The sequence below is a fragment of the Thunnus maccoyii genome, chromosome 9 (assembly GCF_910596095.1).
Source record: "Thunnus maccoyii chromosome 9, fThuMac1.1, whole genome shotgun sequence".
Classification (NCBI taxonomy): domain Eukaryota; kingdom Metazoa; phylum Chordata; class Actinopteri; order Scombriformes; family Scombridae; genus Thunnus; species Thunnus maccoyii.
The window spans coordinates 8,166,924-8,190,592 of NC_056541.1; the positions used below are offsets into that span (position 1 = coordinate 8,166,924).

The following is a 23,669-nucleotide window of genomic DNA, read 5'->3' on the forward strand; positions in this document are numbered from 1 at the left end:
CATATGTTTCATTCATAGTGAAACTCAAAAAACACCTGGCTACTGTACCAAGAGTTTATCTGACAATGTGAAAAGTATATGTGTGTCCTTTTGTGCAAAAGGAAGTAAATGTCAAGTCTTTTTGAACATATTTAGGAATTTAGTGTTTACGTTTCCCTGCAGCACAGATACTGTACCACAATATTCTTGCACCAATTCATTCAACACAAAACAAATCAAAATATGACTCGGTTTTGTTTACAAAAAGCATATTTCTGACTGGAATGATGGGTATGTAGGCTGGAGAAGTTACTTTTTGATTTGTTAATTGAACCTCAGATGCATTTTGGGGGATTTAAATTCCACACACAAGCCTCTTAGATTATTACTATATTCTTTAGTAGCTTCACAGTAGTGATTGTAAGACCTGGTCAAGAATTACTTTGATTTTATGATCAATACTCAGATTATGCTTAAATTTAATATTAATTCCTCTCTTAAGCAAAACGTATTTTTGTGTGAAAAATCAAAATACATATGAAAAAATATTACGGAAATGATATTTGTGTATTTGGTGGTTGGCACAGCCCAAAACTGGCCTGAACTTGCATTGTGGTGCAATTCAAATCGGTTTGTATGTTCAAGACACAAGAGGACCTCAAATCCTTCATTTGAGGGTCTGCAAGGCCTGCGACTTTGTTTTGGCCTCGTGTTTTTATCTCTTATCAATGTGCAGTGCATAATTCTCACATACAGCAGGTCCTACGTGTCATTATCTAATGATTTTAATATCATTTGCATCAGATTTTGCTTTCTAGCTTTTTAATGAGAGATACAGACAGTGTCGCACAAACCATTTCTCTGCTGGCTTTGTATTTATTTTTCATGACCTCAGCTGTTCATTACAGTCATTTCAAATATTTTTCAGTATATAGAGAATATTTTCTTAGAACAATACTATGATGACAATCAAATATCAACAAGAACATAATTATCCTGCATTTGGAGTTTTACCCAATAAGTTATAGCAGTGATTCTCAACCCTTTTAGCTTGTCACCCCCTTAAAATAAGGCAATGTCTACTAAATGATTCTTATGACAGATTATCGCCATGACATGAGCTGTGAGCAGTTCAAGAGTGACTTTTCTGTTTTTGGAGGTCTAAAGTGGTGAAAATATCCAATATTTAAAAGGAATAAAAGCACAATTTAGATTAAAGTGAGACAAAATAAACAAAATTTTGTGTCACAGAAATATGTCTTTTCTTTTGAATCACATTGTGACACATCAGATTGATCTTGTGACCCCTTGGAGGGACCCTTACACCCAGGTTTGGAACCTTATAGCTAGAAAGACATAGAAAATTTCAATCAAGCGTTATAATGTGATAGTTGCTGTTTATTTATTTTATTTTATATTAATTTTCTTTTTATTGTTGTTTTTTAAACCATGTAATCTTTTGTTGTAGTTCCTTGTTTTGATCATGTCAAGCTCTCTTTATTGTTGTCTAAATATTTTGTCAAAAATAACATGATATGGGATGGAAAGTGAGGAAAAAAATTACTTATTAAGAACCATATTCTAGCCTATAAATAGGTTTCATAGGTGTGTGTAGGTTGCAGGTGAGTGTGTGTGTAGGTGTACTGTATGTGAATGTACACATCTCATCATAATATACTTCATAGCCCCGTATCTTTCCCCCCCAAACATGTGAAAAAGTGTTGCTCTTCGTCCAGGCCTGGCTGGAGACTGAAGCAGTGAGCCCATCACCGCACTTGGCGCAGATCTCGCGAGAGCGGCCCCTCACGGCGGCGCCTGGGCGATGCGATGCTGTTGCTGTTGCTGTGGGTTTGATTGACAGGAAACATGTCGGTGTGGTGGGAGCGAACCGGGATGCAGCTGCTGCCAAGGGAGACAGGGAGTACCTGCATCCAGTCCACACATCAGCACCTTTAAAAACCACCAGGCTTTCCCCCCTTGATACGTCCGCTTGTGATGCGCTGAACAGCTTTTCTCTCTCTCTCTCTCTCTCTCTTTTTTTAAAAAAAAAAAAAAACATCCATTTGAAACGAAGGGGCACCCAATGGATGCTGTGGCAAACCGTGTAGTCCTGCTCGGTATCTTCATATTGTGTTTGATTTAGCCTACAACCAGAGACACCTTGATGAAACAGCAGGAACTACGAGGACTGTTGTTGCAATGGAATCGACTCTCTCACGGCTCAAACCTCGTCTGTAAACCTACAGCATCTCGTTTCATGGCGTTTTGCAGGTTGCTCCGTTTCGTGGGCTTCTCCACGTTTCTTTTCTGAATTATTATCATCATTTTTTTTTTGGTTTGTTTGTTTGTTTGTTTTTTCAAAGTGCAAAAAGGGGAAAAAATAACGACCCACTGCTCGCAAAACTATGAACGAGGAGATGACAAAAAGCGAGGAGCAGCATCTGAGTTTGCAGAAAGCCTTGCAGCAGTGCGAGTTGGTGCAAAATATGATAGACATAAGCATTTCTAGTTTGGAGGGTTTACGGACCAAATGTGCCACATCCAACGACTTGACACAAAAAGAGATACGAACGCTGGAGGTAAGCACCGTTTGAGTGGAATGACTGAATTTCTGCTGTGCATCTTCATCTAAATCAATACGGGGGGCTGTCACCGTCTGTTATTTCTTTATATGCATTGAGGCCTGTGCATATTTTTTCCACTGCCCTTTTTCAACGATAAAACTGCTTTTCTGCTGTCATTGCATTGATGTGCAAAGATTTCTGCTAAAGCTCAGTTCTATCTGTTTTGTGCAGTGCAATAAATCAAGAGGCTACGGGGCTGCAGTGGGCTGTTATAGACTTGCGCATTCTGCAGGTGGCGGGGAGAGAAGGTGGTTCTTCTCCATCAGAGTAATATCTGAGGCAGCCGAGGCCTATAGGCAGCCCGTGTTTACAATCCATTATGCCAGCCTGCGCATCTGTCCTCGCAGCGCATCCAGGCCCCGTCGTTATGCAAGGCGAGGAGATTACTGAAATTGTTACAAAATATCGTTATCCACTTAATTGGCCTGTGGGGTATTCCGTAAATTGCGTTACGTAATGGCCATATCTCGGTGTTGTGTTTTTGAGATATCAAGACTGTCCGTTTTGAGACCACTTATAATCCAGCCCCTCACTAGTGACAGGCTGTTACAGGACATAAAAAATGCCATAAAGTGCGATAAGGTCACTGAAAACTCACTATTGAGCAGTGCAGACACAGCACAGCATTATGGACCTGTAAGAATGTTATTGATGCCTCAGGAGATTAAAACAAATACCATTAAGTGCGTTAAGGTCGTCATAAACTCAGCACTGAGTATCTGTGTGGACCATCAACACACTTTAAGTCCCAGGGGGAATATAATTGGGATATTACATAAAAATACCATAAAGTCCAGTCACTTGTGAGTGTCCCTCACTAACCCCAAACCTGCAGGAATATGGAGCTGTATGAAATTATAAAAGATAGAATCATATCAGATTTTTTCTTCATAGCAAATATTAAGTGGAGTAATTAAGTGTTTCACAGACAGGGAACAGGAGTGTAGTGATCCAAGAGGAGAGAGAACTAACACCAAGTACAAATGTGCTGCCAGCAATGAACAGGCATGTTCACTGTGTGTTCCCTGAATGCCTTGCAAAGCATTGTGGGTACTGGAGTATTTGTAATGAGCATTACAGAAGTATTATTTTCGTGTTACAACATATTAACTTTATTTATAAATCTATGTGAATGGATTTTTTTTTAAAACTAAGTGGATTAATTGCAACATGAGTTTACATGTTTTTTTGTAATATATAGTTAAAATTCTAATATCTGAGGCCTAAATTATCAGCATGTGCAGATAAATATTTGTACCAAATATCTGTTTCCCATCTCTGTGCTGCAGGGCTGAGCATTGCAGTCTCTTGTGGGTAAATACAATGCATTTTTAGAGTTTAGGGTTTGTTTGACGTCTTGCAAATGAACATATTATCTCTTTCCTTATGAAAAGTGAAGGCAAAAACACATTTGTAAATTTGCAGTCTATGCATTTGCAGTGACCCGTGTGGTTAAAGGTACCTTGCAGAGTTTTTAACACTAGTGGTGCTGTAGGCTGTTTTAATGAAGCAATATTGTTTGTATCCAGACTGGCGCTAGTGATGTGATGTGTTATGCAGTAATACAAGGTAGAAATGCAACAATACAGGTTCCAAAACATACATATTAATTGGACTGTATGCAGGAAATATAAGCAGTGAGAGCATTGCAGTCACAGTACAATAGTAGTAGTTCTTCAATGTGATACAGCAACATTTCCTTTATAGGAAAATACATTTCACTTAGTACTGAATATATTTTTGTGGCCTTTAAAGTGTAAGCAAAGGAAGAATTCTCTTCCATGTTATTGGATGCAAATTACCCGCTAGGCTAACAGCTGTGTAGGCAGCACAAAGGAAATTTCAGACTGACCATGTCTACACGTTGGTAGTAAATGGTGTTTGCTGAAAAATATTAATATTTGACCATAGAATTTACAGACAATATCACGGTATGTTTATATTTGGATGCTGTTCATACTCATGCTTCAGTTGTACCACACTAGCATTTTGCTAAGTGAATGTAACCTACCTGTATTACTGGAAGTTTTTTCTTTTCTTTTTTCAAGTACAGTACCAGTCAAAAGTTTAGACACACCAGAAAGTGTGTCCAAACTTTTGACTGGTACTGTATGTATTCTGTTTCAAAGCATATCCAGATAAATACAATTATTATTTAATTCTGCAGCCACTCGGGAGCAAGAGAACTTCACACTTCTAACATATTATCGGCTTACAAAGTTAGGCCTATTTTAAGTTTTAGCAAACCGTTACCTATTTACACATCCAGCAGACACAGAGCAACATTACAATTAATTTGAAGTTGTTTCTGGCCACCTAAAGAATGTAAGTCCAATATTCACTCTCCCTTTAGCTCTGTTTCGGTCTTCATCAACTCCTAAAAGAAATGTATACGTCTGTTTAGCTGCTAGAAACTGCTCTGTGTTTACCAGCTCGTCCGTCTGTAGTTCCGTGTCGGACAGGTAGTGCAGGTTTATCACTGCCTGAGTTTGTGGGCTGTTAAACCAAAACAGTGAGCTAAAAGAGGCTGAGATGGGTGACGGTGCTCTGTAGGCTTGTAACTACAAGGGACCCATTTTGCATTATACGCAGTTAGAGCCATTGCTAAAATGAAAATATTGATTATTATTGATTTAAAATGACTGAATTCTTAAATACGAAGTTCACAACTTTAGTGTCGTCTGTGGGCTAGTCTTGCCATTTTTGCATCCACGTGATTCACCATCTACATTAATAAGCTTACTGGAAATTCACTCGTTAGGTATTCAGAAACCCCAAAGTGCATCACAGGGTAGGATGTCTTAATTTTAGGAAGTGCCTTTGGGTGAGATGAAACGTAGTTCCATCTGGTTATGGCTGCTTTTTTTCAGTTTCTTTGTACATGCATAGAAATTCATAAAGATGACATAGATTTGTTTTTAGCAGAGGTCCTAAAGCTTCAAATAAAGAGTGAACTTCACTTGTTCAACTGCAAAGTTTGTTGAAGTTGATTTAATACAGTTTTAAACATGCTGTAGCACTTTTTCGCAATAAACCTGTGTGAAAAGAACATCTATTTTTATTATTATTAATGAACAGGCTTTTGATTTTATTAAGAGTATGCCCACCAGAGAAAATAAGAGAAACACCATCATCAGTTCAGGCCAGAGTGAGATATTTTGGTAGTCATGTACTGCTGTGGGCTGCAATTCTTCTATTGTTAAATTTAGGCCACAATCCTTGTTAAACACATTTTATCAATACCTGGAATCTGATACATAATACTGTACAGCTTAGCCTACTGTAGAAACTTGATCTGAATAGGACTGCATATCAGTTGATTTGTTGTTTGTATTTATTAGTTTTGTGAGATATTCCTCTGCACCATTTAAATAAACTAAAAGCTAAAACAATTCTTGACAGCATCATAGAGAAACACGTATTAGAAATGAATCAGAACAAAGGAAAACACACACTTGACAGTTAATTCACAAGTGCAACAAAGGAGTTACCCCTGAGAACCGTCTAATCTTCCTCAAATCCTCTGAGTTGCAGAGCCTTTCAGGATGACAGTCCTCTTATTGCCTCAACGACAAATGAGTTGTCCACCAGGGGTTTTGATCAGGATCACAATGACGTCAGTCCTACGCAAAGCCTTTCTCGTTAACCTGTCCTGATCTTTATTGAGCATGGTGTGTATGGGAGATTCCTCTACGACATCTCTGTTTTCCATCTCTATTATTAACCTAAAGGACCCAGAATGGGCCTCAGACACAATCTGTTAGAGGCGTTGAGCACTGACCTTGCCTTAGCCAAAAGCTTTACCAAAAATAGCAGCCTATATCATTACCTGGATGAAGTGCTAATACTGGTTTCCATTAATATGATTATGCATTGTCATCTGTATCCCTTGGATACACTGGAATGATCAACGCACATGATGAATGATCTTTTTTTTTTTTTTGAGGCTTTCATAGAGATGCAGACACGTGATAGAGCGTGACATGTTATCCACTTATGTATTTCATGTTACAGAAATGGTAGACAGGTCAAAACAAGCATTGTTACTCATTCATATTAAAGTATATGAGATGTGAATAGGCTTTAAAATGTATATTTGGATAAGAAGTGTAGCATCAGCTGTTTCTTTTTGCTTCAGAGTTGAAACCCTGATATTTTTCTACTCAGACCTAGAAAGATCAAAAGCCTATAAAAACAGAAGGTTAAAGGGCTCATTATGCTTGAAACAAACTGTAGGTTGTACAAAATGTCGTCTGGCCACATCTAAAGGAAAAAAGTGTGTGTAGCAGTTCAGAACAGCCACACTTGAAGGTGTGAAAATCTCTCTTCAAGAACTCTTTGTCTTTGTAGTCTCGATGCAATGAATTGTAAAAAAAACGGTGATAAGTGTGCACACTTTTTGGACAGTCTCTTCTCAAAGGCATCCGTGGATTTGTGGCACCGCTTTCCAAAAGTGACAGAAGTAGTTGTGGGACGAGTGAAAAAAAGAGCTGAGGAGAGAAGTTCAGATCTTGACTTACTTTCACACTTCTGCTTCCCTAACTAATCACTGTGTAAAGTGAGCATGATGTTGGGATTTCCTGTTTTGGAAAGTTACATAAATAGTTTTTCAAATGCTGGTGTGAAGCGTACTGCATTGAGGGCTTAACCAATGACTCCAGCTGACCAAATATGTCTACCTGCCTAACTTTTAAATGAAACATAAACCCAATATGAGTTTGTTTCAATGCAGAGATTTTGTCTGACAAATCATGTTAAGCTCTTTTTGGCCAAAACTGCTGTTTTTGAGAGTTTGAGAGGCACTTTTCATTGTAATGGTCTTCCTGATCTTCCTCTGTGCAATCTGTTTTTAGGTTTGTAGTGAGACTGATAATTTGCAAAGTATAACAAAACTTAAAGTTAATTCCAGGATGCTAAAATTCATGTTATCGGTTTTGTGAGTCCCCTTCACGTGTATGAATACTGTTTTAATCATAATAGTAGATTTAGCACCTACCTAGCATACATCAGTACACTGAGAATGCTTTTGCTCAGGCTTATGATTTCTTCTACCTAGTTCATTTTCCAATATACACACCTGCTTGGTTGATAATTCCTACAGTATGCTGCAGCTTAATATGCTAAATTTGGCTACTACCAGTGGATGGATTGCAGTTTTAAAGTTACATGACTCCTAGTTGTGGCTTTGTTGCTGAAATGAAGTCAGTTAAACTCACAAATTGCACTAACCTTTGCAGACCATTGAAAGACCATTTATTATGCTCATCATGATGCTGGACATTTATAATGCAGGAAAGTAAAGGTTTTAGAGATCAGATGAAGTCTCAGCTGTTGTGGATGTGGAGTCAGCTGTGCTTTAATGAATTGTTCCAGGTTATCCTGCTCAAGTGTGAGTCTATGTGTCGATTTAGCTCATGTCTCAAATGGGAATAGCACCATATACAGTAGGCGTATCTACTTCAAGAATCTGCTTAAAGGAACACTCCAGTATTTTAGGAAATTCACTTCACTGTGAAAGTGAAGACAGACTGCTCACCCGGACATTTATTTTATTGTTTAACACATTGTCCATCACATCTGTTTTCAGATTCATATCTCTCTCTCTTTGTCTGTCTGTCTGTCTATCTATCCATCTATCTAAATGTAAACAAGCATCTATCTAATGCTTGTTTTGTTATCATATCCAGTTACAATGCATGTAAAACCCCTCCAACCCCCTTGGACTTGTTGTTTGACACTGGCACTGAATCTAAATAGGTCTTTTTGGTACTCTTTAAAGCCCCTATGTTTCTATTGTTTATGTGATTATAACATCTTTCAAATTTCTATAATGGCACAAGTCTTTATTTGTAGAAAAATGTGAAGCACTGGTGAAGTATTTGAACTGTTTCACTCGCTCATTTTCAGTGTCCACACATTATTTTGAAGACAGAGGTTATGTTGTTTGACCATTGATGCTCATAAATCTGAGGAGATCAGTATGATATGCAAGAGTTCAGTTCTTTCAAATAACTCAAAGTTATTGCACATCTTGATTATGGGGCTATAAATTTGGAAATCTTGGTGATTTAAAGTGGCCGCATGAACTAAATCATCTTTTTTTATCATCTGAAGATAGCATCAAGAGGTCACAGGTTTCATTTCCAATAGTTAGAGAAAGTCTTTAAGTTCAACTGAAATTAAATTGCCTTTTTTGGTCTACTACAGCATACATATCTGCTTTGTAAATCACATATCCTGTGTTCTCCTTTGAGAAACAAATAGTAACCAAAAGGGAGGAATTTATATTTTAAATTCTTTGATTTTATGATTGTGCCCCCTAGTTGTACATTACTTTGAGTAAATACTGTTCTGCCCTCCACTTACGTAAGCTGGAAACCTTATTTCTCCAGCTCACACTGAGCCTGATAGCATCCTGCTACACAGTACAAGAGCCACAGACTCCGAACAACAACCCACATCAGCTTTGCTGCTTAAGTGTCCATCTTATCTAACTTACAAACATGAACACACGTCATTCCCTGAACCTTAGCTTGTTGAATAAGTGACCAAACAAACATTCACCGGGGAGAAAAGTGCACCGCTAACGTCAATTAGCAAGCTAGGTAGCTAATAAGCTGCTCAGCTGCAGCACATTAAACAGTATGTAGACATACCTGAAAATGTCACTTCAGACCCGTTAGATGCTGGTTTGGTCATTGCTCTTTAAAATCCCTGTTAGCAACACATTGTCTGCCCATTACCTGTAGCTACAGCAGTTTGTTTTTTGTTTAGTCTTCTCATATAATCTCAAGTAATCTTGCTTTTAATTTGACAAGCTTACATTATTCATTTCTAGTTGACATTGTGGGTGTATGTGATGTGCTATTGTGTGAAGCTTTGTATTTTGTATAATGTGTCCTGTGTGTTTTTTTGCTTTGTACTGTTTGTTATTGTGCTGTTATATGTTTTTATTTGTAAGGGACTGCAGATGAAAATTAGCTTTAAAGCTAACTCTGGTGCGGTACATCAAATGTTAACATTTATGTTTAAAACTGTACATTGTCCCAATAAATACAATACAACAACTTTGTCTCTATTCTGTACAATGTAACACTAGTAGGTTGCCAGCTAATGTCAATCAAACAGCCTCCAACATACTCCCCCAGCCTGCTGAGCTTTCAGGCCTTTTTTCTTCATTCTAATAATACAAAGCTATTACCAATACGTTTAAAAAGCATGCTGACATTATTTTTGACTGCAAAGAGGGATGATTTGGACTACATTCTCACTACTTTACATTATCTGTACAGATACAATGCAATGAGTAAGAATCAGTGGAGTTGCCTTTAGCTATGGAGCCAACTTTCTCATGATCTTACCAACCTTAGCCACTTTCAAATTGCATTTAAAAAACGTACTGTGATTTGGGGCTCTGTAATTGCACTACTTTTCACTTTTTTGTCTATTACTTTTGTCCATAGACTAAATGTAAAGTATGCTTAAGCTCAATTAAATGTGCAGCTTGAATCTAGATCTGGAGTTCAATCTAATTAAACTTTGAGACTCACCAATGTCAGGCCAGTTTGACAGACAGGATGGGATTGACTTCTTGTTTAGGAAATACTGACTGTTGCCTGTTTTGTTTGTAACTAAAAGGTAAAAAGAATACAAGCAGCAGTATTAGTGGGATGCTGCATGGCTGGCAGTGAGTGCAAGCACAGTGACAGAAGGTAAAGATAATAGCGTGTTAAAAAAAAAAACAAGGATCATCAGCTTGCGAAATGCTTTTGTTAGCCTGTTAGCTCCAGCAGCTTATGCTTGTGCACCTGCACAGTACAGTACGTTCCGTCCTTTCTGGGTTTCGCCACAGCATGCGAGTGAAGTTTGACTTGCCAAATCTGCTCTGACTGCAGCTTTAGGACAGCAGTGTGGTTTTGTGGTTGGTTTTAGTCTTTAGGTCACGAACGTCAAACTGTAATAAATGTGGGGTAACTGGTCTGATTCTCTTTTTGAACACTCAGTGAAAAAAAACCCTCCAAATTGAATGTATTTCAACTAAATAAATTCCAAATTTGAGCAACTCTCTCTCCTTTCCCTTATACTGTACCTGTCATACTGCTTTGCATGTTAAAGGATAGAATCGCAATTTTCAAGTCTGTCTTAAAACAACAGTCAGGTGCCCAAATGAACAACAAAAGAGGTTTTCCTCACTGTAATCATTTCTCCTGTTCATACTGGCTATTAAAAGATCCCCTTCAAATGCGCCTTTAATGTAAGTGATGGGGACCAAAGTCCACAGTTTGTCCAGACATTCATTTTAATCAAAAATGCATTTTAAAGTTTATCTGAAGCTTTTTTGGGGCTTCAATCTGAGTTAGTCATATTAAGTGGATATCTGCCACATTTATAGTCTTTTTAGCATCAAATTCCCTCTTTGTGTTTCCTTGGACAGTGTTTCCCTGTTGAACTGTGGTGGAAATATAGTAACAAAAAGAGGGACTTTGGCACTAAAAAGACTGTAACAGTGGAAGATATCTACTAGATTTGACTAATTTGGACGACTGAAGTTTCATATTAGCCTGAGATAAACTTTCAAATACATTTTTGCAGAAGGAATCTTGTGGATTTTGCTCCTCATCACGTGCATTATGGTCAGCATCAACAGGAGAAATGATTACAGCAAGAAAAACCTACTTCACATTTGGGCTCCTGATTATTGTTTTAAGACAAACTTGTGAATTTGTCCGTTAAACTGAGATTATATTCCTGGAGAACAGCAACTTTTTTCTTGCAGATGCAACAGTGAACCCATAAAAGAAAGAGAATAAAAATATATATCCTCATATCTAAAAATGACTTGTCCTTCGGGTCAACCTTCCTCTCTTTTAGGTCTGGAAAGAGACATTTTTGTGTCAATAGCGGTAAATCAGAGTGCTTCTTTTGACCAGTAAAGTGTTTATGTTGGCAAGTTGTGGAGTTAGGTGCAGCTTGATAAATGTTAAATTTGAAATAAAAAGCTAGTCTGATGAAAGAGATTAAAGAGTTACATCGTTTTAACAATATATTTTAAACATATGGGTGGCCTTACGATTTGCCTTGTAGGCCAGCTTTAGCGTGCAGAAATTTGGGATTAGTTTATACTTAAAAATAATTTGGGTAACCTTTTGAGAAATATACAAACTTCCTTGACAATAGAAGTACTAATTGATTCTATTTCTCTCTGTCTCACACTCATCCTCTGATGTTGTATTTATGCCGTAAGCTTAACAGAAACTCCTAATACTTTATCTGTACACTAAAAACAGGCAAAATATACTTTAATTAGACAATAAATCTTCTAAATTAAACAACCACATAGGTCATTTGTACCTGCACTCCACAAGGACCCATCAGAACTTAATATGGTGCTTTCCAAAACCATTACAAATCACTGTTAAAAAATAATTATGTTTTATGATGTGACAACACTGTGGTTAAAGTCTGGTTAGGTTTAGGCGCATAAACCACTTGGTTAGGGTTAGGGAAAGATCACAGTTCGCATTAAAATGTTCACTTGAAACATGGTTAGGGTTAGGGTAGGTACTTCCTTAAAGTTAGTCAACCTTTGTCGTTATGGCAACAGTAAACACCATGTTACGTTTTTTTAATAAAATGCCCTGACTTGTGGTTGGAAACGGGAAGCGAACAGCGGTCTCCTGCAGTTAAGTCCACTTTTTGCCACTTTGCTACCATCTAACTAACTATCTAACCATCCACTCAACTCACCCGCCTCTTCCTAATGAGTTAGTCACCTGATATAGACGTCATCTGAACTAAGTCGCTTCTCTGTGTCATAATTACAATGGCCATTAGATGGCGTCTGTCACAGAAATGTAACTATAGGTGGATTTTGGCAACTGAATTACGAACTATAGAGTAGTTTTTCTTGGGAGTGCAGGCTCTAATTAGACGTGTAGCTTGAGACAGCACATTTAGCCAGAGTAGATGTGTTTCTCTCTGTAGGTGTTTACTGAGCAGTCACCTTATCAGGCAGAACGTTAGCAGCCGTGGGCAGCTGCTCTAGGGTTTTCTGCATTCAGAGGTGACTTGCTAGTCCCTCCTCCACTGGTTTCTACTTTTGTAAGCACTGATGTAGGCCAGCACTGTCTAATTTCTAGCAGTCATTTTGTAGGTGTATGTTTGAAATGGGGCCATCCAAATGCATCATCCTTTAATTTTTCAAGCATTACGTCACTCACTGTGGGCCTGGACCTTATTTTATCATTGTTTTCAATCAGACCTATTGTTCCAACTCAAATTAACTATTAACATATTTACTGTATGCCCTGCTTGTCATGCTGTGGGGCTTAAGTACACCGTGACAGAGTTAAAACAAAACATCTCACATGAATTGCTCACTCCAATGAGACATGTCAAGAGAAAGACCTGTGACTTTTCCAGTCACAGAAAAAAAACCTTAAAGGTAGGCTACACATATGTCATTACAAACTCCACAACAATATGTTAAAAAAACATGCTTTAGATGCTTTTAGGGTACATTTTTTGGGTGACTGTCTTTTAAATCAAAGATGTAAGTGAACCTGTTGTGAAGGAAATCATAAAAACTTCTTCAGCATTGATTGGTATCAAAGAAAAATGATGAAAAAGTATAAATGACATATATTACGCTCTAGATATTGATTAATTATAGGTCTACACATTTCAAATGTACAAATTTCAAATATGTTTCTGTGAATGTTTTCTTTCAAGCTGTGTTTTTTTTTTTTTTTTTTGTGAATATGGGATGTCTTTTGGCTTTGGTCCTAAAGTCTAAGATGCCTTTTCTGCATAAGTATAATGTGTTGAGTATATTGTGTGTTGTATGTCCCACGATAGCTCTGTGCACTAGTTAAATCTTGTAGTGCCAACATCAGTTTACTTTTATCAACTTAATTGTAGTTAAGAACCATTTAATTTGATCACAAGAGCTGTTCTTAGAGCTGCAACGATTAGACGATTAATCAATTTGTCGATCGACAGAAAATTAATCGCCAGTTATTTTGATAATTGGTACATCGTTATTGCATCATTTTTAGAGAAAAAATACAAACAATCAATTAAAATATTGTTAACTGTTCACTTCTATGACAGTAAATTGGGTTGTAGACTGTTGGTCAGGACAAATCAAGATATTTGAGGATGTCATCTTGGGCTTTGGGGAACAGTGATCAACATTTTTCACCATTTTCTGACATCTTTTCCAACCAAACGACTAAGCGATATATCTTAGGTAGCAATTAGTGGGTTTGCATTTCATAGCATATATTTGACCTGTCTTTTCATAGAATTGTGCATAGATGTGGACAGATGCTCGAACTTATGACAAATCAATGTTTAACACATGAAGATAAATTCCTGTGTGCATTTATTGGTGAACAAAGCAGCTCACATAGTGAAGTTATACTGTATCATACTTCACGTTACACTTTAACTGAAGGCTTTCCTGTGTAAGGAAGAGTTTATGTCATCAGAGGAAGTCAACTGTTTGACACAGAATGCTTTTACTGAAAGCTACAAGAGGTATTGAATAATTACTACAGGGAAATACTGTTATTCCCAGCACTTAAGTTTTATAGTGCCATCATAACTATTTGTTGCTACTAGAGAGATCAAACCTTATTGTCTTGACAGTGGTAAAGCATGTAGAATCCAAAATAGCGGACTAATTACAAATATATGTTTCTGTAATTGAAAAAAAAACTGTAGTAAGCACAGATTTTTATTAATAAGTAAATAATGATGTATCAATCAGAGCACTGTGATTAAAATGATAAAAATATGAGTTTTATGCTAAATTCGTGATTTTTCATCTTGAAGTTTGAGAAATATACAATACAATACAATTTTTTCAAAAATATTTAATAAGACCTTGTGTGATATAAATACATGAACCTACCACTAAATGATCATCACTAAAACTTTCAGTTAATTAAAAGTAAAAAAGATATTGCATGAAAACCTTGTGAAACATGTCTTACACATGTAGCTGTTATATTCACTGACACACTTGAATAATCACGCTGTAGTGATAGTGTGATAAAAGCGTTCACATGATCACACCGTCACCTGTGTTCTCATGGATTTACTCGACAGTCGGGTTAATTTGCTTATAATTTTATTTCCTGCTGTCATCTTTTTCCATGTCATTTGTTTGGTCCATCATGAAATGTATTTTGTAGTCCCTCCTCTCCCGCTGCTGCTCACCAAGAAACACATCTCTGACCTGCACGAGCACACGATTAATGCGTCAATTAAATGGAAGTAAAATGTGAACACGGCAGCATAATTGAAAGGTTGAGTAACTCAAAAAGTGTTAATAGGGTTATGGTTACACTGATTATGACCTCATAGGATGTAATATGATGATAATCAGGCTAATTATTAGTGTGCATGTGAATGATCCCCAGGGCTCATAAAACCTGAGGGAAATATAGTTTTACTTCATGTAAAATGTATCGAGTAGAAAATAAGAATTATTTCTTCGACTACTTAAAAGGAAGAGGATTTAAATTTGTGGGAAACGTGATGCTTCACTCTGATAACATCAGGAAGGACACTACAAGAAGAATATTAGAGATTTATTATGGTTACATAAATAATAATTCGACCACCGTTTCCAAATTAAATCCAACACCAAGTTTGAGTCAAGACCTGATCCAAAGGTGGTCACGACCAAGACCAGAACCAAATGAGTTACATTCAAGAATAAAATAGAGAAGAAAGTGTTCATGTCTTTTGATGCTTGAGGAGTTCTTTATAACAATGTTCACGATAATAAAGTGTATTTATATAGCACCAGAGATTAGTGTGTTACAACATAGAATGATAATAAAAATGAAATACATACGCATATGTTTTAATAAATATATAGCTATAGCTGTTATATTGGATTGCATTAGATTGCACAGGTGTTCCTAATAAAGTGCTTGGTGAGTGTACATACACATACACCTACACAAACACACATATACACTCACACACTTGAAAGATAATACACCAGAATCAATCGAGTTACGAAAGACTTTTGATAATAATTTCAAAGATTACACTGATTTTATAAGTCTGAGTCCATTTTAGGATCAAATAAAGATTCATTCATTCAACAGGTACTCTTATTACATTATGTAAAGTAACTCAATTATTAGTATGTATAAGAAATTATTTAGTTAAGTACAGGCTGATAGTTTTGGTACTGGTAAAACTATTTTATTTTGATGATCATGTTGCTCAAAAACTGTCCCCATTGTCCAAATAGTAACAAACAATTTAACCCCTTAAGCCACTAATCTTAGAAATCTCTTGTAGGGGAGACGACAGCACATAAAGCTGCAAACAAAAATGTATAAAATCAGACAAACAGATGAATCAATCTCTTTTTAGGAACAAAGTCAGGTCACTGATCTCTGTGTTGACAGTGTTCTTTGAGAAGTATTTTCTCCCAAAATTATAATTTCACAAAAAAATGTATTCATGTGTGCAATATCCATGGTTTTGTGATTTTATCATATCATGTGGTTTTAATATACTTATGAATTTAAGCAATCCTTTCACATGCTACAAGAATAATCTAAATTATATATAGTCCAAGAGTGTGTCCTACCAGTTTAACAGCTGATATTTTTATCGATATTTACCTTCATGTGTGTCAGTCTCAGAAGCCTCCCAGTATAACCACAGCTTTTAACCAATAACCACTGGAACAGGTGTTCAGTGATGTTTGCACTGGTGGTTAACATTTATTCATCCAGGCTGTCGAGGGATTTCGGTGACTTTACAGTAACCACTGTACATCTCTGACTGTGAGACTACTGCTGCTCACTACTGTCTATCAGGACAATAACTGTACTGTATGTTATAAACATGGTGGATGCTTTTCCTTTAACTTCAAGTTTTATTTCAACCCACTTTGATCTTTGGAGCTTTTTGCAGTTTCTGACAAAAGACAAAAAACAGAAAGAAAACAATACTGTTTCTCTACCCAGCCAAACATTTTATGGGAAGATAATTGAAAATAAGATGATTTTTTGACTTTATAATATACTATATTCTTTTGTTGACTTCATAAGTTACAATCTCTTTCTGTGCAAAGCAGTATTACAGTTTAAACGTTATTCTGCCTTGATCATTTGTTGATTTAAGTGAAGTCTAATAGTTACACATTTCATACTGTAGCCCTAAAATATTGTGTTTTTTTTCATTAAAAGTGAAAGAACTGAAATATGCAGCTCTGCTAGTTGAAGGTATATTTTCGTTTCTTCAGACAGCATCAGATTTCTTTTTCTAAGTCTGTTCTTTTCAGAAGTGTAAAAAAAACTACAATACAGACAGTTTTTATGTTGTGCAGGAAATGTGTACTTGTTTGTATACAAACTGATCATTTTCATCATTTTTCCAAATGTTGCAAATTATTAGGGCCACAATGAATGATTTGTTCTTAATTTATTATCAATTTATTTGCCCATTATTTACTTCAATCATTTGGTCTATAAAAGAAAAATATCTCGAAGCCCTAGGTAATGTCTTTTAATGTCTTATTTTATTGGAACAACTGCCTAAAACACAAAGATATTCTATTTAAAATTATATAAAACAGGGAAAACTAGAAAATATTCTAATTAAAAATGATGAAATCAGTTAATTTTTGCCATTTTTGCTGAAAATTTACTGAACTCACTTAAAAAAGTTACTTAAATGTCAGTGGAAATACCAGAGACAACAATGGAAATAAGTGTAGGACTTTATTGTCCGGCCTCTGACAAAGTATGATGTGTTGTGTGTTAAAATATATCAGTATCAGTGTTGTCAAAAAACCTAAACCTAAATGAACAAAAGGGAAAAAAAATAAGAATAGAAAAGATTTAGTGAGCATTAAAGAAAACATGATGTTTTCTGGAGCCCTTCCTCACTGTGTTTGTCCCTCTCCTTCCCAGGGGAAGTTGGTCAAGTACTTCAGCCGCCAGCTGTCCTGTAAGTGCAAAGTGGCCTTAGAGGAGCGAAGTGCCGAGCTGGAGGACTTCCCTCGCCTCGGCCACTGGTTCCGCATCGTCAACTTGAGGAAAGAGGTCACACAGGTAAACACTGCCCAGACACAGTGTTTTTTGTAATCTTGCCTAATCATAACATGTGGTCTTTAAATGTTTGCTTAAATGAAAAATCTGGTATGAAGTGATTACTGCCTGACACAAGAGCATGCTGTGTCTGAGGTTTGTGTGCAGGTTAGTGTTTAATTTCTATTAATCAAAGTTGAGTTTCTTTTTTCTGACTAGATCCTAATTGAACCTGTTGGTTCAGTTTATTACTGGCCTTTTGTGTCTCTTTCATTTTTGTCTTCTCCTTTTGAAGCAGCAACTGCTACAACAATTGATGTTTAAGGCGTTGTTAGTGTATTAAGCTGCTACTCTAATGGCCACTAGATGCTGGCTTGAAAATTACTTTCTTGAATTACAATTATTTATAGTTTTTCCCATAAGAAGTTTAGTATTTAATAGTTGATTTTACTTCCTTTAATTTTTGTCTTTGTGTCAAGTTAGAGAATCATTGTTCCAAGTCACTAGTGATTGAATAAAGGTGCTCCAATTCAGGTGTCTCTCCATTTAATCAAAGATTTTCTGTCTCAAGTGACAAAGATTGTAAAGCTTAAAGCTTAAAAACCTCTTTTCAGAGACCTATGGGCCTATGATATTGGACACAAACACTGTGTCAGAGTTTTTATACAGTCAATGATCTCTTTCCACTTACAGCATAATCACTGAATGAGGTTCAGGTTGTCTACACACCTTCCTTTTGTTGCAATGTGTGGCCAAAATTATTTTTCAGTGCATCTTTAACTTAAAGCCAAGTGTTTTCATTTATTAATATATAATCTTAATGTGTATCTCTGTTTGTATGTCATTGTGTGTGTGTGTGTGTGTGTGTGTTTTGCAGGAGATGAGCCCGGGCGAGATGACTCTTGAGGGCCTGCTGGAGATGAGCGAGGAGCAGGTGTGCGAGCTGCTGCAGAAGTTCGGTGCCAACGAAGAGGAGTGTGCCCGACTAAACGCCTCCCTCTCCTGCCTCAGAAAGGCCCACCAGCTCGGTAAGCGTTTCCCCAAAAACACAGAGATGAGGACACACAAACACATATCTATAGAAACACCTGTGTGCATAAAATGTCCTTAAATGAAAATACTTGTGTCCTTTTGAGTAATCGCCATTTAGTGTCTGAACGTAAATTATATTTCTCCAATCATTCGAAATTCAGTTTGGAAAGGAGCTTGAAATGATCTGTTATGCAAGTTAACAGACCATGTTTTTATTAAAATAATTGATGAATATGAACGTACTAATAAAGTGTGTAAGAAGCTGTGTTTTCGAGGGATTTCCTGACAGCAGGGAGCTCCATTTCCTCCTGTGGGTGTTGGGCGATTGACTATAAGTGGGGGATAATGTAATAAGATAACATATTTGACAAAAACAAAATAAAATTTTACATTTATTGTCGGTGATGATTTTGCTCAGTGAAAGCTGTTTTTCATACAGTGTGAAAATTAATTGCAGCATTTAATATGATGCAATATGTAAATGAGAGAGGCACCAAAGTAGATGATTGGTACAAAATTTTAGGCCCATTCTGGTAGTTTCATCTTAGTAAATGAAAATAATATATACCTCACATTTATGTTGACAGTTTTCTAGGCTGCCATTGGTTTCAGTTCATTTCAACATGATGTGGAAATCTAATGTAAATTGTTTTAGGTGTATAATCCATGATATTCAATATAATTAAAAAAAATCTTTATTTTCACCAAAGTTGCGTTATCGTGGGGTAATTCAGTTCAAAGTAGAAAATGATGTGGAAACTTCCTTCTGGTGCATTTAAGGATACTTGGATGACATTTGAAACTTGACAATCACCTGCTGAACTGCAACTTGTTTAATGTTAAAGACAAACAAAGTCACATAATCTTTTTCATAAAAAGGTTGTTTGTTTGTTTGTTTTTTTGCATATTGCTTGTCCTTCATGTCTGATTTCCTCACGATAGCTTATTAATTTTTTACATTCTTTAAATCTCAGACTTTTGAACATTGTTGAATGCCCCAAGTACAATTGTATGTATCACACACAATAATGGTACTTAGAAAAACAAATAAGGTGAGTCTAACTGTGATATATTCAGTGATGGATGAAGTACTCAGATCCTTTACTTAAGTAAAAGTAGAAATACTGTCATCTAAAAATACTCAATTACAAGTAAAACTTCTGAATTGAAAATGTTACTGTAAAAGTACAGAAGTATTATGAGAAAAATGTACTTAAAGTAAAAATACTCATCATCCAGACTGTGTTATATTATTATAATATATTATATTGTTTGTTTCTATCATTAACAAATACATGTGAAAGCATTTTAATGTTGTAGTTTATTGATGTGGTGTCAATTTTAGATACTTTGTGTAGATTCATAGTAATAGTACTGCATCATATTATATTATATGTAAGTGTACACTTTATGTTTTGTGTAACACCTTTCACACAAAGACACAAAGATAACACATTTTTTAAAAAGAAAATAAAAGAGTGACAATTCAAACAACAGTTAGAGTATTAAAATATATTATTTTATGTAAAATCTAAACTAAAACTGTCAAACTAATGTAGTGTATTACAAAGTACAATATTTCCCTCTGAGATGTAGTGTAATGGAAGTATAAAGTAGCATCAGACGGAAATACTTAAGTAAAGTACAAGTACCTCAAAGTTGTACTTAAGTACACTACTTGTGTAAATGTACTTTCCACCACTGAATATATTACATAATATTTCATCACAAGCTGAAATGCATCAAAATCAATGTCTGCTTAGACAGAATGAAATCAAACTAAAATCCAACAGTACTGCTTGAAAAATGGTTTGAAGTGATGTAAAATATTTACAATTTGTAGTTAATGAGCCAAAGCCAGAGTGGTTATTTAAAACTCACAAATATTCTGTTTGTACAATGAAAAAAAGCAGGAGTAGGATGCTTGTTTACATCCTTCTGTAGTCAGAATGACCGACAGAGCAATTACCTCATTATCATGCTGATGATTCTATAACATGTGAAACATGAATGCAGAAAATGAGATTTGTAGTGAGGGATGATATATATGATGAGATGAGATGCAGAGCAGGAGTGGCTGCTTTTATGTTTGGGGATTTATATTTATTTATAAAGAGTTTAACCTTAAAAAAAAAGAAATTGACAGGGATGAGAAACCAGATAAAACAACAAATTTAACCTAATTTGATTAATTATGAAAATATAATAAATATAAGCTCAATATTAAATCAGTAATATGTTAATGTTGCACAACATATGTGAGATACTGCTATATATGGTGGGTGAGATGGGATGTATAAAGAATTACATACACTGAATAGAGATTATTAGTGTTCAGATTAATATGTTTACTAAAAATTCCCCCCAAACAAATTGTAAAGGGAACCTGTCCTACAGCCTAATCAGGGCGTAAGCTCTGACAACCCGCTTTGAATGTGCACCTGACAGCCGGTACTACCTGCTACGCGCCTCAAAAATCACTAGAGTACATGCAATCTGGTGAAACAAACCAACCTCTCCTTTCATCACACCCACAACTAATATTCCAAGCGTCAACACAACTATACAAGACACTGGCTAACTATACTTAATGCAACTGATTATATCTGTTTAGAGTGACTCTCTTTAGCACACTTCTACAATCTCATTCACAAACTACTGCAAACTCTGGACATGGTACCGGCGGACCAGAGACCAATACCAATGATTATGCACTTCAGTCACAATCGTCAAACTCTGCTCATGGAGGCCGTGAGAGAGAGAAAAACAGTTAAACCACGTTACTACAACTCACCAAAAACACTGCAAACAATGAAGTCTACTTGCAATAAGAGGTAATAACTTTAACCAAACCAAACAAAATTACCAGTTAACTCCAAAAACTGTTAAGACGAGCCCCTCATTTGTCACAGCGTGGCACTAGACTGTGGCAAAAAAGGAAAGTCACACAGGTATTCCATACATTAAAAGTAAATTTATTTAAAACAAAGTACTCAAAACAAGCCAAAATAACAAATTGGTGGGTCTGTAGGATCAGAAATGTAGGTGGTGGATGAGTGAGTGTATGCTGTATGAGTGTTGTACGGTGGAACAAAGAAAAATAACTAAACAATGCAGGAGTGTGTAGGGGAGAAAAGAGAGAGTCTGAACTGGCAACCTCTCTGGCTTTATACTATACATGGAGCCGACTGGTTCCAGGTGTGTCCCATCCTGCTGAAAGCAAAGCAGAGTCACAAGAATATAATCCATAAATTTACACTAATACCTCTGTTAGATGTTATTTTATGTGTACCATATCTTTATTTATGTCTTCATATCTGGACTACAAAAACAAGGCCCGAAAATGTTTGACTGGATGTATTTTTTTTATGTTGGAGGGCAAAAATTCAAAGGATATAACCAAAATGAAAATCTGAATTTCTAATTTCAGTCAGAACATCATGACATTTTTTATGATTTTCTGTAGTCACCATTTTTTTAATTTCCCTCCAAGAAATCACGTATTAAAAATAGTCATCCCAGTACTATACTGGAATTTCTGTTAGGTTGAGCTGCTGTAAGTGGCACTGTTTCCTTTGTATGATCGGCCACTGTGATCGCTTTATTCTTAAACTATAAATGAGTTTCTCTGTTGTGAAGTCAGGCGTCACTGTGATGATATAAAAACAAAATCACTAACGGCTCACGTGAAAACTATGTGCTGCATAGAAAAGTCAGCTCAAGTTAGCTATTTTTTTTTGTCTTGAGTGCACTTTTTGCATTTCATGTCTATATATTAACCAGCATCACCATATGGATTAGAGATGCTGAAAACTACACACACTTTGTGTTTATGTTAACACATATTTATTGTGTTATATTAAGAAGAAGCAGAACCAGAACAGGTGTTAAATATGAATCCTTAAACATCACAATTTAACGCTAATTCTCATTGGTAAAGACCCAGTTGTAGTTAACACTGGTGTGATGAGGCCCAGTTACACAGAAACTGGTTTGTAAAGTAAATTACAAATTCATTAATACTCCATTACAGTCATTTATTATTTGGACTAAACTGAAGTAAAGCTTTATTCTAATTTTTTTAAATTCTGGAAACAAAAAGCTTTCAAAACCTTGTATTTAACCTCATGTTTGCCAGGTTCTCTGCTCTGATGGCTGGTGTGTCTAAATCCTTTACCTGCACACTCATCTCTGACTAAACAAATACAGTAGGAACAGATTCTAACCTCTTATTAGAAAAATGGTTTCTCTATAATATCATAAAGCCAATAAAAGCTTCCATATACTACAGAAGGAGACTGTAAATGAATTCCTACGACAGGTTTTTAAAAGTCGTCTTTGTTCATGTGAAACATGTTGAGCCACAAAGACTCTTTTTAGATTTAGTGTTTCTGTAGCCGTGGCGGATTATAAATTGGTAAATGTGCACTAGGAAGAATGTTGTAAAATATACATATCAATCTAATTAAAGGTAAAGGCTAAAATATGTGCATTTATGTTGCAAATAATGCAGTGATGAAACTGATGTTGAGGCTAACTTTGCTTTATCGGCTCAGGTGATGTTTGATGGCAAACTGAAATTTAATTTTTGATGGTTTATGGAATCAAGTTGTGTTAAATCCACCAATGTTGTGTTTTTGTTGATTGTAGACACATCTTTCTCACAGTGTATAACCTTTCCTTTTCCTACACATTTCCTGAGGAATGAATTCAAAGATGGTCACTTTTGCTAAGCTTTATACTGTTGTGATGCTGTAAGTGCATTTATTTATTTTTTTGTTCCATGGTTGCACACCAGGGGGCATCACAGACCACACTTTGTTGTCAAGTCTTTGAGAGTACAGCTTTTGCAATGATACAAGATTACCACAAGGGGGCAGTAGAGCATCACTAAAACTGTGTCGTTGGGTTTAGTAACAACCTTTTATAAATCCGTTTGATAACATATCTGTTTCTCCTCTACTCC

The 23,669-nt window shown here is 36.0% G+C and overlaps 1 protein-coding gene across 2 annotated transcripts in view; it reads left to right on the forward strand.

Annotated features, from left to right (window-relative positions):
- The first annotated feature begins 1,805 nt into the window (after positions 1–1,805).
- ksr2 (kinase suppressor of ras 2) overlaps positions 1,806–23,669 on the forward strand; it is a 103,424-nt gene continuing 81,560 nt past the window's right edge. For both annotated transcript variants that reach the window (XM_042421262.1, XM_042421263.1), the window contains exons 1-3: positions 1,806–2,558; positions 17,555–17,695; positions 18,549–18,699. In XM_042421262.1, the coding sequence (XP_042277196.1) occupies positions 2,385–2,558; positions 17,555–17,695; positions 18,549–18,699 (466 nt within the window). In that variant the 5' untranslated portion in view covers positions 1,806–2,384. The remainder of the gene's footprint in view (positions 2,559–17,554; positions 17,696–18,548; positions 18,700–23,669) is intronic.